This window comes from Cetorhinus maximus, chromosome 26, assembly GCF_964194155.1.
Source record: "Cetorhinus maximus chromosome 26, sCetMax3.hap1.1, whole genome shotgun sequence".
Taxonomy (NCBI): Eukaryota; Metazoa; Chordata; class Chondrichthyes; order Lamniformes; family Cetorhinidae; genus Cetorhinus; species Cetorhinus maximus.
In genome coordinates this window covers 18,160,656-18,175,608 of record NC_135904.1, presented here as the reverse complement: position 1 = coordinate 18,175,608, position 14,953 = coordinate 18,160,656, and the positions used below count along the sequence as shown (strand labels likewise).

General features: G+C 44.6%; 1 protein-coding gene across 1 annotated transcript in view; it reads left to right on the top strand.

Annotated features, from left to right (window-relative positions):
- Window positions 1-493: 493 nt before the first annotated feature.
- LOC144668154 (WD repeat-containing protein 72-like) overlaps window positions 494-14,953 on the top strand; it is a 168,211-nt gene continuing 153,751 nt past the window's right edge. The window contains exons 1-3 of the mRNA XM_078529908.1: window positions 494-646; window positions 4,936-5,036; window positions 13,373-13,451. Coding sequence (XP_078386034.1) covers window positions 494-646; window positions 4,936-5,036; window positions 13,373-13,451 — 333 coding nt within the window. The remainder of the gene's footprint in view (window positions 647-4,935; window positions 5,037-13,372; window positions 13,452-14,953) is intronic.

Genomic DNA, 14,953 nt, shown 5'->3' with positions numbered 1-14,953 from the left:
TCAACTACTCTCGTTGGTTTATAGTGAAGTTTAAATAGTAAGAAAACATTGGGTATCTTTACGTGCAGAGGAAAGCTGGATAGTTGCATGTCAGTTTGAAAGCTGTCAAACTATAATGGAAAGCACCAACAATAAAAAAGTTCCACAGGCACTGGTATTCATGAGATTAATAATTCATTAACAAGGTTTTTGCGTGTCTCTGCTTACAGATCAGCACTGCACAAAGGGATGAAATCATATTCTGATAATGCAATTCATAAAAGCTAAGATTTCTTTACCAGATTAAAAATGATGATGTCCTTCTCATTGTGTCCACTAGGATTCCCCAAAACATCTTCATAGTCTGTTATGTAAGGAAAGTATAAACTGTGAACAGGAAATTTCAATACTGCTTAGAATGCTGACATTTGCCTGATGTGAAATTGTATCACCAGAATTTAAATCCTGAGCACATGTTGACACACGAATATCACTTTCAGGGGTTTTGATCGTCATGAAGAGTATTGTCCAGCCAATAGCAGTGTGGGAGAGGAAAGCACCTTCTCATTCAATCTGTGCCCTCATGTTAACTGATGACCAGCGAACTATAGTGACAGGAAGTCGGGAGGGACAGATTTGCCTCTGGAATCTGTCACCTGATTTCAAGGTTAGTATGTTGAATAATAAATTGCAATAAAAAAAATCTTTGCTCATTTCTGTTGACTAAAATACAATTTTCTTGAGGTTGTACAGTGGTCTGACACATATAAGTGCCAGGGAGAGAGAGGGAAATGTATGGCTTTGCATTTTATACTTTGATTTTAGGAAAATTAGATCTGTTGAGCATAAATGGACCTCTGTTCAACCTGCGTTTATGGTAACAGAACTTTATCTTTACACTGAAGTGTTTTATAAAGTTATGCATCTATCTCTATACATACTCTACACACTGGAATCATTTTTCATGGCCTGGAGAGGGGCATCATCTCCAGGCCTGACTGAACTGTCATTAAAATCTTGTGGCTGGCCAGGAATCAATGTGGGAAATTGATTCATGAAGTGTGGTAACATGCTCTTTGTTGGAAAAAGAAACCTTCATTTTGAGGTCACTTATCACCGGATGGGACCATAAAAGAGGGTGAAACTGCACTGTGCTATTTATAATGAATGTCATATAAATCGTTTACTAAGTGTGTTAAAATGGAATTTGTATAAACATCTTCATTACAAAGATCATTCAGAGCAATATCACCTCACGAATCCTTACTTCAAAGGGAGATGATATGTGCCTGGCCCTTTAAGAGTTTGCTTTGGAATATCCTGTGGCAATTAAGTGAATTGTTTTTTTTGTTTAAAGCAATATGGCCTGGTATTTTTATTGATTAAAAATGGTCGATGGCAGCAAATGCACTGTGATGATATCCCAGCCTGGCACAAGTCATTAATAGCCACAGTACCCCTATAGTAATGGGCCTGATATCACAGCCACCCTGCTCTTGCAGGGATGATCAAGGTTAGTCACCTAAATCACTTTGAGATCGCATACTGTCCACTTCAATGTTATCATCTACCTCTGGGCAAGAGAGTCAGCAAATACGTGTGTTCATGACAGACGCCTCAAACATTACTCTGTTCATTCTGCAGCTAACTTCCATTTCTTCTCCAGTAGGCCTTTCTCTAACCCTGCTATTGATGCTAATGAAAGGGAGATTTGTTCACTAGACTGAAAATGTTACAACAACTTTGCTGTTGAAAATTATATCTTAAAAATCTCCCCCAGCATAATTTTTACTTTGGAATCTAAAACAGTCTCCATACTGTTCCAAATCCACCCAGGATTACAGGTATCTCGGGGACAAACAACGTTCCTCGGATTGCTGTCCTCGCCGCATCCTGAGATCCACGCTCAGTGCCATGCACCGCCATATCTACACATTGGACCTCTCTCTCCGGCAGCACTGATTCACCCTATCTCAACGTGCCCTGGTTCCCAGTTCCAATTCATTCTTTGTCTCATCTGAAGCCTTAACAAGAAACATTTTCTCATCCTTTCAGTTGTTAAGGGACACAAGCTCCTTCCTACCTCTCCCTGGACCATGACCCCACCACCAAACATCAAGCCATTGTTTCCGGGAGTGTCACTGACCTCATCTCCTCTGGAGATCTTCCCTCCACAGCTTCCAACCTCATAGTCTCCCAACCTCAGACAGCCCACTTCTACCTCCTCTCCAAAATTCACAAACAGGACTGTCCCGGTAGGTGGATCCTGTCAGCCTGTTCCTGCCCCACAGAACTCATTTCTTCCTATCTTGACTCCGTTCTCTCTTCCCTTGTCCAGTCTTTTCCCATCTACATCCACGATTCCTTTGATGCCCTACATCATATCAACAATTTCCAGTTCCCTGGCCCCAACCGCCTCCTTTTCACCATGGACATCCAATCCCTCTACACCTCCATCCCCCACCAGGATGGTCTGAGGGCTCTCCGCTTCTTCCTCGAACAGAGGCCCGAACAATCCCCATCCACCACTACTCTCCTCCGTCTGGCTGAACTTGTTCTCACACTGAACAATTCCTCCTTTAACTTGCCTCATTTCCTCCAAATAAAAGGTGTGGCTATGGGTACCCGCATGGGCCCCAGTTATGCCTGTCTCTTTATGGGGTATGTGGAACATTCCTTGTTCCAGTCCTACTCCGGCCCCCTCCCACAATTCTTTCTCCAGTACATTGTTTCGGTGCCGCTTCATGTTCTCATCAGGACCTGGAAAAATGTATTGATTTTTCTTCCAATTTCCACCCCTCCATCACTTTCACATGGTCCATCTCTGACACTTCCCTTCCCTTCCTCTGACTCCATTTCTGGTGATAGACTGTCCACTAATATTCATTACAAGCCCACTGACTCCCACAGCTACCTCGACTACAGCTCCTCACACCCCGCTTCCTCTAAAGACTCCATCCTATTCTCCAAGTTTCTCTGCTTTCATCACATCTGTTCCGATGATGTTACCTTCCAAAACGGCGCTTTTGACATGTTTTCCTTTCTCCTGAAACAAGTGTTTCCCCCCTCATGTCCCACCCATCTCCCGCACCTCTGCCCTTGCTCCATCCCCTCCCTCCCAGAATCATGATCGGGTCCCCTTTGTCCTCACTTTCCCACCCCACCAGCCTCCACATTCAAAGGATCATCCTCTGTCATTTCTGCCAACTCCAGCATGATGCCACCACCAAACACATCTTCCCCTCACCCCCCCCACTGTCAGGACCGTTCCCTCTGGGACACCCTGGTCCAGTCCTCCATTACCCCCAACTCCTCATCCCCTTCCCATGGCACCTTCCCATGCAATCACAGAAGGTGTAACATCTGCCCCTTTAACTCCCCCCTCCCCTCACTGTCCAAGGCCCCAGACACTCCTTTCAGGTGAAGCAGTGATTTATTTGCACCTCCTTCAATTTGGTCTACTGCATTCGCTGCTCCCCATGCGGTCTCCTGTATGTTGTGGAGACAAACGCAGACTGGGTGGCCACTTTGCGGAACACCTTCGGTCTGTCCACAAGCATGACCCAGAGCTCCCTGTCGCTTGCCTTTTCAACACACCATCCTGCTCTCATGCCCACATGTCCGTCCTTGGCCTGCTGCATTGTTCCAGTGAAGCTCAATGCAAACTGGAGGAACAGCACTTCATCTTCCGACTAGGCACTTTACAGCCTTCTGGACTTAACATTGAATTCAGCAACTTGAGTCCATCAACTCTTTCCTCCATCTTGACCCCTTTCTGATACAACATTTTTTTTCCCCAACCCCCACCCAACCCAAATCTCCGCTGCCCCCCCACCACCCAACCCCCCACATCCAACAGGGCCATCAGTCACTTGTGCTTTCACAGAGCACTGACCCTTGTTCTGCTATTGATACATACTGTTATCTTACCTTTATGCCACTATCAGCACCTCCTTTAGTCTCTTACACTATCATTAACACTCCCTTTGTCCATGAAATTTTTGTCAAATCTCTCCTGAGCTCCCATCTATCCCTGACCTTCTAATTTCCTCCACCCGCTCTTAAACAGTATAAAATCCAGCACATTTCTGCCTGTCCTCAGCTTTGAAGAAGGGTCATATGGACTTGAAACGTTAACTCTGTCTTTCTCTCCACAGATGCTGCCAGACCTGCTGAGTTTTTCCAGCATTTTCTGTTTTTATTTCTGTCTCCTTACTTGAGGAGTTAAAAAGTACAGTTGTAGAAACGATGGGCTGAATTTAATACTCTCCCCCCCGAGGTGAGTTTGATGGGGGTGGGGGGAGGAGGGTGGAACATGGGGGTGCTGCCATCTCCCCATCTCGGCCTCGACTGAATCCAGTGCAGGCTCATGGATGGCCTTTCTGCCCCATCACGCAATTAATGCCCACTTAAGGGCCTCATCCTGCTGCTGATGATATTCATTCACCCAGCAGTGGGCATGGGACTCTCCATGTGAGGGGAAGCCCGAAAAGCAAACCCTGCCAAACTTGCTTTCGGTCTTTTGGGGTGGTGAGGTGGGGGGTGGGGGTGTGGGGCATGCGGAGAGGGGACCCTCCTTCCAAGGCACTCGGTGCTTGATCGAAGGACCCGGCATCAGGTGGGTGAAAGGGCTCGCCTGAGAACCAGCCCCCTGCCCATGCTGCTGACCACCCCCCACCCATCCCCCACCTCACGACCCCCATCCCGCATGGGGTGTCTCGCCAACCCTGGGCCTCAGTGGCGCTGCCAAACAAAGCACAGCTGCTGGCCTCTGATTGGCCAGCAGTTCTCAAGGGGCTGGATTTCCACCCTGGGGTCCTAAATGGAGGAGGCATGGGGCTGACGCTGGCTCTCTAGCCGGTGTGTGAGACCCTCGTTGCCGCCATTAAATACCACCTAGTGTTTTCTTAGGTTTGTTTAATGCATGTGTACTAGCCTTGTTTTGTATTCTCCTAGACTCTACCAAGAATCTTCCTGTTTGGTCACACTTCTTCCATTACTTCCCTTGGAAAAGCAAGTGAGAAGCAACCATATATCGTCAGTGCAGCTGAAAATGGGTAAGTCTTCCTGACTAAATGGGTCAAAGTATCAATGCCGAATTCAAGCTTTGCGCCAAATGTGACCAAGCGAGTGGGTGAGCCATTCTCAAGCTTCATCCAAAATCTCTCCTAACGGACACACAAGTGGCCTTCCTTCTCTCTGACCCTGCTTCCCAGCCTGAGAGTAAGGACCTGGCCTCCTCTTGAGAACTTAGCACAGTTTGGGCATTGAACCATATCTCATCGCTCCAAGGAGCAACAGGTCATACTCTGACTTTCAAAGCCCCATGCATGTTACAAAAGCCAGGTGCATATAGGATTATAAATACCTAGCAGAGGGGGAGAAGGCAGCAATTCAATTGGAAGTTTTTATGACCCTGGGCTCCAAGATCCAGTCACAACCCTGTAATTATTAGCATATTTTATATCAAATAAGTACACTTCCATATTGATAGCCTCTTAGTGATAGTTTGAGTCTGTGTTACTTATTGGTGTTGACCCTCTGCATAGAGGTGAAGGATAGTAATGATCAGATTGAACCAGAAGGTGTCAATTATATGACTGGATAGTTTGTAATTCGTTCTTTTGGGAGCCGAATATATGAAAGTGAATTTACTGGGTAAGAGCACACCAGGAAATTATGATCTGATTGACTTAACGCTGTTACGTGCACATTTTAAAAAATTATTCATTCATGGGATGTGGGCTTCGCTGGCTAGGCCAGCATTTATTACACATCTCTAATTGCCCTTGAGAAGGTGGTGGTGAACCGCTGCAGTCCATGTGTAGGTATATCCACAGTGCTGCTAGGAAGTGAGTTCCAGGATTTTGATCCAGCGACAGTGAAGGAACGGCGATATATTTCTAAGTCAGGCTGCTGAGTGACTTGGAGGGGATCTTTCAGCTGGTGGTGTTCCCATCTATCTGCTGCCCTTGTCCTTTTATATGGTAGTGGACATGGGTTTGGAAGGTGCTGTCGAAGGAGCCTTGGTGAATTCCTGCAGTGCATCTTGTAGATGGGACACACTGCTGCTACTGTGTGTTGATGGCGGAGGTAGTGAATGTTTGTGGATGTGGCGCCAATCAAGCAGGCTGCTTTGTTCTGGATGGTGTCAAGCTTGTTGAGTGTTGTGGGAGCTGCACTCATCCAGGCAAGTGGAGAGTATTCCATCACACTCCTGACACACATCCTGGCCGGTGAGTGCAGCTCCCACCTCACCATCATTCCTGGGAGAGCTTTTGGCTTTCTCAATTTTGGTGAAAAATATGGAGAATTACAAAAGAGCTTTGTTCACAAGTAGGAATGTCGATAACTACAAGAACTGGCCAGGTTTCGCCGGCACTGCTCTCACTGCTGATCACTCCAGAAGTTTCTCCTTAAAGTTTAAGCCTCATTAAGCAAGTGGATTTTATGGCATCAGAATGTTACGTTGTAGCAGCAAAAGGATGCCCAAAGGATATAGTCTTAACAATTCAAATAATTTACAGTGTGGTAGTCCACCATGTGTCATGTAAAACATTTACAGGTGAGAATGACAGTAATTCCTGCATTGAAACTGCTGCTTCCTTTTAGATTTGATGTGTGCGGCTGTGGTATATCCTGTTCAGTTCTCCAGCAAACTGTGGTGTAAATTCACCACTGGAGAATCAAGGAGCATAACAGTCTAACTTGTGGCATTTGTCACCAATATTCCCACGAAGGCAAATTCCAGGTCCTTGTCTTTTTGAGGTCCACTTCTTCTCCTTTATTATAATTCCAAAATATATTACTTCATGTTTCTTTACCTTAAACTGTATCTGTCAATTCTCTATCCACCCTGCCAGCTTACCTGTGCCCCTCTTGCAGTCGTTCACAGCTTTGTGGCCATTTTTTCCATATGCCTGAATTTGATGTCATCAGCCAATCTCCATGCTGGAAAGCACAGGTTACACCTCAGTGTGAAGCCCTGTGCCAAGGTGGAGCCTGTCTCTTCCATGCTTCTTGTAGTGTCTGCCAATGCACCAAGCGTCACAGTGTGCATTCCCACCAGCACACACCGTCCCAACAAAGTCCTCTGCAGTATAATTTGTCCATGATCTCGCCAGTCCCATTTGCTGATGAGTGTGTGATAGTGGTGTGTTGCATGAAGTGTTGGTGGAACAGTAGGTAGATGATGTCCTGTAAAGATGCATTCATGGGCCGTGACCACCCCTGTGAGGTTGTTGAAATTTGAGATTCTGCACTTGTATTATGGTACGACCAAGGATGAGATTGCACTGAGAGTTGTATTCTGTGAAAGGAAGCAGTTGCCAATTAAGACTGTTACAGATTACGTTCTCGAATTAAAGGAACTCTCTCATCATAGTTGGTATAGTGCGAACTCAGAGATGGCCCTTAGAGACTTATTCGTAGAAGGTTTAAAGAGCAGTGAAGTTCAGGCCTACTTTTTTGAGCAAAGGCTATAAGCTGATGTGGAAGGAGGCCTGCGTTGGACCCACAGCCTGGCACACAGCAGAAAGAGAGAGTTGCAAATTACAAGAAAGTTCTTTTCCTGAGTCGGCAGGGAGGAGGGAGGTCCACTGGATTTCAGCGAGATCCAGGTCACGGCAGCCAAGCTCACAGACTCAGTCAGAAATTTAGGTATCACCATTGCCATGGTAGCCACAACCATTTAAATGCCCCCATTTCTAGTTAGTGTGCTATGCCAGTGGGAAAGTCTGTCATACCCAGACAGCGTGTAGGAGTAGAGGAAACAGTAATGTTCCAGTTCACAGCTATGCACCAGGTCGAGGCCATGGTAGATCTAAAGCTTGTTCAGGAGTCTGCAAATCCTCGAATGCGCACATGATCGATATGGAAACAGAAGTTGATACTATCAAGCAGGAAAATCAAGAGTTGTACTCCATCAAAGAGCAAGAAAAACAGCACAACAAAGATGAGAGTAATAGGGCTGAAGATAAAATTTCAGCACCCACAGTAGGAATGAAAGTCAGAGATTCACTACTTACTTTCATCATTGATACAGCCACAGCCGTATTTGTAATCTCGGAAGGAGAGTAGCAGAAGTCCCTAAGTCACATACCCTTACACAAAACAGTGTGAAACTGACTAGTTATTCCATAAATTGTACACCAGTGTTAGGTGAAGTTAATATGAAGAGTGGAATACAATGATACCTCCTATTACCTGCCATTGGTGGTTGTAGAAGGGGACAAAGTCTCCCTGATGGGAAAGAATTGGCTTAAGAAACTATGGTTAAACTGAGATGAGCTATTTAATGTAAGGATGAGTCAGAGTTCGTCTGTATTGAGGAAGTGTGAAGAGGGCATAATGTGGTCCTTGAGCAAGGAGGACCAAATGATAAAATTCGCCATCGGTATGATAAGTAATTTAATCAGCAGATTGTGCAAATGCAGATGTTCTTTCAAGATTTCTGATAAATACCGATACATTTCTAGCCACTGAGTTACATTTCTAGCCACTGAGTTACTTGTAAATTACTTTTTGCCAGTGTCTGGCAGAGAAATTAGTAAAGAAACTCGCAGGGAGGTGATGCTCAGTTCAGTTATGTCATGAACGGTTGGCCTAAAGCGTGGGATGAGAAATTACAGGAATATTTCACACACACAAATGAGCTGAATGTTGATCAAGGCTGTCTTCTATGAGGTTCAAGAGTCATTATTCCCTCAAGGTTTAGGGAAAGATTGTTAGAGGAACTTCATCAAGAGCAACAGGGATAGCCTGTGTGAAAGCAGTAGCAAAAAACTATTTTTGGTATCCAAAATTAGATCGAGATATTGAAGAGCTGATGAAAAGTTGTGAAGAATGAGAAGTGATCCAACCGAGGTTCTTTTCATTCCGTGGACAAGCACAAGGAAACTGTGGGAACGAATACATATCGATTTTGTTTGAATGGAAACAGTAGCTTGTTTCAGTTGATAGCTGTAGCAAGCAGATGAATATTGAGTCCATACCTAATACCACAAGTGCCAAAACTATTGAGGTTTTGCGAAGTCGGTTTGCAATTTATGGATTACCAAAGGCGTTGGCATCAGATAATAGTCCAAAGTTTATGTCAGAAGAGTTTGAGATATTTCTGGGTAAGAATGGAGTCAAACACCCTCTAATACCACCATATCACCCAGCATTGAATGGTGCCGCAGAAGGTAGTGTACAGATTGCGAAGAGGTCTTTGGAAAGTATTTCCTAGGTGATAAGTTGGGCAGTAATTTCCATGTTTCTCTTTGATGCAGGCTAGACAATTTTCTGATTTCTTACAGAATAGTCCCACAGTCTACAACAGGTAGCTCACTTTACGAGTTAGAGTTTGAACACGCTACTAGGGCAATATTTAGTTTGCTTAAGCCTGACGCCAATAGTAAAGTAAGAGAAAAGTAAGAGAAAGTATGGATGAGTCGTGATATACCAGGCATGGAACTTCGAGAGTTCAGTGCTGGTCAGAAGGTCATGGTGAGAAACCACTGAGCTGATAAGGAGAAGTGATTGGAGTTGTTGGAATTCACGTGTCTAGTGAAGATTGGAGAGAGACTCTGTCAGAGTCATTAATGTCATTTGCTTGAAAGAGGAAATCTGACAAAGGGAGAGCATGAGAACCTTCTATAGTTCAAATTCCTCCTCCTCCCAAATGAAAGTCAGAAAGAAAGTGAAAGTCAAAAGGAAATTGAAAGTTTGCCAGTATCACAGAATCCACCAGTAGAGCAATGAGAGTCAGCGTCTTTGACTAAGACAAATCGATCAATGCCAGAGCCCCAAGCATTAAGTGGAGTTGGTAGTTAAAGTTCAGATTTGACACAGTCGACAGTATTGAGAGAGCAGAGTCCAGCTAATGGGAATAGAAGAAGATATCTAGACAGAAAGAGAAAGAAGCCAGATGGGTTAATTCAAAGTTTGTAGGAAGGTAGAAAAAAAACTCATTCTTTTCATTATTTCGTGTCAGGTGATATTTTTGTTATAAACACATACTGATGTTAAAGAAAATCAATTTTTTTTTACGTTAAATTACTCTAGTATTTTGGTCATATAGATTTTGGTTGTGATTGCAGTAAAAACAGTTATGCAACCTGTTAAATTTCATGTATTGTTGATGTTGGTTTAGCCATATTGTATTCTGAGAACTGATGTACATGTACCGTTTTACATTTTATTGTGGGATACACAACACAGCTCCCCTTTAACAAGGGCAGGCTGCCATGGAAAGGTTAAGGCTGTGCATTGTGGTTGATGTAGACATCGGGCCCCCTGTTGAATGTGCAGCCAGCAATGTGTTCTGCGCTGGGCTGCCTGCTGAAATCATTTAGATGAGGAGTCACAGTGAAGTTTTCGTGCTCCCTGCCTTAACGAGACTGGGCACGTGGTAACTGAAAACCAAAAACAGGCCTTTTCCAATTTTTCACTGTTTCTTGCTCCCCAGATAATGCCTGGCCTGCTGAGCACTTCCAGCATGTTATGTTTTACTCAAGCCTGGCCTGTTACTTTCCACAGCTTATTACAGAAGGATGGAAACCATTGTGCTCCTTGGGATACTTGTCCGACTCCCTCTGTCCTTAGCTCTGAGATTTTCAACCTCTTTCCCAGCCAGATATTCACTCAGCTCTTTTATCTCTGAAGGAAATAACGCAATATGATTTGCTTTTCTTAGGAATCTATTTCATGTATCCACTAACCTGTTGAGGGAAATCAATGTTTCCTTCTGTGTTTTTTTTGGTTTATTTGATGCTTTCATCGACACCACGTTTCAGCATTTTAAAGACCAGAACGTTTTATTATTAAGATAAAGAGATATGGACCCATACCTTCTGTTCCCCAGGTTGTTGCCTGTTGTGGGCAGGTGGGGGTGAGGGGGTTACTCCAAAGATGCACTGGGGGGGACCCCTACCAGAAGCCCCCATGTATGGATTGCATGGCAATCGCCCGGGAAGTTCAAACTTCCATTGAGCAATTACCCTTCACTGGGAACCAACTAGTATTCCGATTTAAATCGCAACCTTCGGATGGTTCGGACTGTTGTACATGAAGAGCTATCCAGGACATGGTAGAAGAATTCAAACCACTTCTGACTCCTGGGTAACCATGGTACTGACCCATCCCTCCTACTGGACCTTCCGACCACCCTCCCCACCCACCTCACCCTGACTAACTAGTGCCCTAAAAGAGGGGGCACGTCTTCATTTCTCCCGACTCTCCCGCTCTCGACACATGGCCTTGGGAGCCCACTGCGCTGCGCCATTCTCACCCGGCCCGAGTTGGAAGGTCGGTTGAGAAAGGTGTGGCTGCATCTTAGCATAACTAGGAGCGGAGTGGCAATCCAACTGTGATTGCCGCTCCACAAAAGATACGGCCCCTGTTAATATCTCTGTATCCTTCCAAACTCCCTCGTTAACAATAATTGGCCCAACTCCCTTAATGATGTCCGCTGACCATGTCAAATATCCTCTCTGGGAGCTGGTTTCCATGGGGTGGAGTAGCAGATATTTTTTTTCACTAATCTCCGACCTTGCTCAAGGCTTGTGAATATTGTGCTTGTGCCCTAGATTTCTGTGTAACTTAAGTAGCTTACGTGAACCGTATCTGTAACCTTTCGTCATTTTAAAGATCAGTATCGCCTTTCGCTCTGGTCTTTTCCCCCAGCTAATATTTGTTGTCACTTAAAAATTCTTCATAGTATTATCTCCCAAAGCCTGCAATCATCTGGGTGAATCATCTGAACCCATCCTTTCCTCTTTTTGAGATGAAAACAGCAAGTGCTGGAAATACTCAGCCCGTCCGGCAGCATCTGTGGAGAGCAAATTAGCGTTCGTATTTCGCCTCGAGTGTGACCCTTCTTCAGGACTATAGAAGCAAAAGAGGGCCTTTTGGTATTATTTTGACAGGCTGCCCGTCTTTCGAGTCATAGTCAGCTCCAAGTGTCCCTGGAGCACATAGCTGCAAGATCCAAGATTCGGTCGATGACCAGTGTCCACTGCAAGCGACATAACATTTGTTTTGTTAGGTTTGCAATGGTTCACTTTCTTACACTTTTTGGACCTTTGGCTTCCAGCATAAGTTTGAACCCTGTGAAAAATGTAAATATGACAAGATATATGTAATAAATGTAAATGACAAGAATGATTGGCCTCAATTATTCCAATCCCTGGATTGAAACGTAATCTCTTACAATCCCTGGTGAAATCTGTGGATCCCAAGGTAGGAGAACAAGTGCTTGAATCTTGTAAGTGAATCTAGTCAAGAGGCGATCGTATCAACTTATTCCTGTTTTCCCCTTTCCCCCCCCTACTTTACCCCGGCTGTGATTCCTTGGCACGTACACCTGATATCCGTTCTGTTTCATTCTAAGTGGACGTGGCCCCTCTCGTGTAATGGACCTCGATATTTAATATACCCAGTTTCAGAGCTTGAAGGTGACGGGAATAATCTGTTTATCAGTAACAATCCTTGAGGCACACTCTCTCACAGCTGTGATATTTAAGTGGATGGCACAAGCAGGAAGGGTATATTAGCTGGAGGCATGAGGAAGAAGCCCACCTGCTGGCCAAGTGCTACTCCAGATGCTCACCAACAGCATTCGTTTGCCTGTGGTATGCAACTAATTGCTCACTTTGAGTTTTGCAATAGGACTCTATTTGGTTGAACGAACGGTGTAGACAAGTGAAACTCCAAACATCATCAGTGCAGCTTGTCCATTCAAATATTACCCGATTTCCATGCAGAGAGGTAAACTGAAGCATCGTGGCGCACCATAGAATGCAAATCACATCTCAGTCTGTGGCGACATCGTGTTACTTCCGCAAGGTTTAATAAGCGGTGCAGCTTTTTTTACTAATTTTGGAAATAACTGCTTTGCAAAATGTTGCCATTGGGTGGCACTGTGTCTTCATAGTAAAGAGAACTACGATCCTGGTAATTGGACTGTGGAAAAAAAAACCTGTGAAAGTCTTTAGAATGCGTGGTCATTGTGAGAAGTCCAAGTTTAAGTTGGATGAAAGGCACCATCTGTAAATTGGATGTGACTCATTCTCATGGTGGTCAATTTGCCACATTGAAGCCATAATGCCAGTTTACCTACAGTTTCTTGCAGACTGTATGGAGGTTGGTGGTTAGTTTCATACTGAGGCTTCAAGCTGAGCTGTGGGGTGTAATTACACCCCACAGAGGAGCAGATATGTCATCCCTTTTTAAGCAATGGACACAGCAGCAGTGTCTTGCTCAGGAATCTGCAACAACAACAAAATAAAACCAACTTTATGGTTTGGGTCATATTTAACTGAGGCACTAACGAAAATCCTGGTGCTATAAAGTGATTTCAGTCAATTGACTAGAAATGTTGAAGGAATAACATTTGAGGTACCTTTTTCAGGGAGATGTGTCTTTGGAATGTCACCAGTGGCCAGTGCATAGAACATACAAAACTGCCCTTCACCCACACTGCAATCTATGTAAGTACTCTGACTTTTCATGCAATGCTTCTACATTTGATACATTTGGTCGTGTGCACTGCTGTGCACTGAAATTTGAAAGCATATGAGACTGTGATCTTAGAGTTTTTGAAAAATTGCTGTTACTGATTGCTGTTACATTGATTTCAAAGGCATTTACTTCAGTGTTCTACAAAAGCAAACCATTATTCTGAACTCATAAAGAACACTAGGTTCCTTTTAAAGGTCTGAAATTGACATTAATGCCCGGTTTAGCTCGAGAATTTTTGTGCAAAGCTACAAGAGTCTGCACGTCAAAAAAAACAACAAGTGACTGTTAATTTATGAGACATGGCCTAAGATCAGGGTTTAAAGTAGTTCCTGGTGCCATCGGTTAACCACAACTAACATTCAGATGGCTTGAAAATGTCACTGTCAAACTCAGAAGTCATTGGTGTCTGAAGGTGTGTGTAACAGGTACAATTGTACAGCGCCATCCCAGTAAAGAAAATGCCCCCAGGATACAGCTGGAGCACCTGAATGTGAAACATTAATGACTGGAAAACTGAAACACTTTAATTTGCGAATGCTATACCTGATATTAATGCTTGAAACAGGCTGAGTGTGCCATGTGGAGAACCTTGCCCAGGGTGGTGTAGCAGACTGGGAGAGGGATTAGCTCTTATGAAACCTATTGGCTGTGAAGCCTTTGGCTGCAGTTATACTGCCCCTTTCTCGTCAGGACTAAATGACTTGGGATGTGTATCGATGCATGTCAGAATATTGACCCATTCTATCTGACCATTTTCCCATCAGACCCCTGCCTGAGTATAGCAGGTTAAAGTGCCCTTGTGACCCACTGGCTGGGCGTTACTGTTAACAGGTTTTGTTTGTGAGCAAATTGCAAGAACCAGACACTTCCTGATAAGAGGAGAGCCTGCACATTCCTACGACCAGCCTGTAAGACAGAGATGGAGGTCGAGGAGATTAGGGGGCTGCACAAACAGCTCATCTTTGGTTGCCAGGGTGGAATGATGTTGGTTGGATAATTAATAACTAGAAGATAAGGACGGAGATGCAAACATACTCAGCGGAGCTAGCTAAAAGATAGAGCATTGCTCTTCCAAAAGTTAGAGCTCTTGAGGCAGTCGCAAGGCCATAGCGTTGAAGGGAGGTTGAGCACGATCATCTTGAAATCTACAGGGGACGCTGGGGCTGAATTTTCCCTGTCAACTTCTGAGCCTCACAGTCAGACTGAAATGCAGGTTAGAAACCTGCAGGAAACAGTCACTCGGTGTGATTTTTTTCCCTGGAGCAGTCAATTAATGGACAGAGGGAGGCCTCGTTATCCAATTAAAGCAGGAAAGCAGCAGCAGGATGTGGTGGAGGGCAAATGAGGGAGAGGGGCCTTCAAAACGGAGGTGACCTCTTGCGAACCTTTTTAAAGTTTACATAATGACGGCTTTTGCAGCCGGGCCACTGCTGAGGGGACAGGAACGTGTCAACGGGGCAGCTTGCGGGAA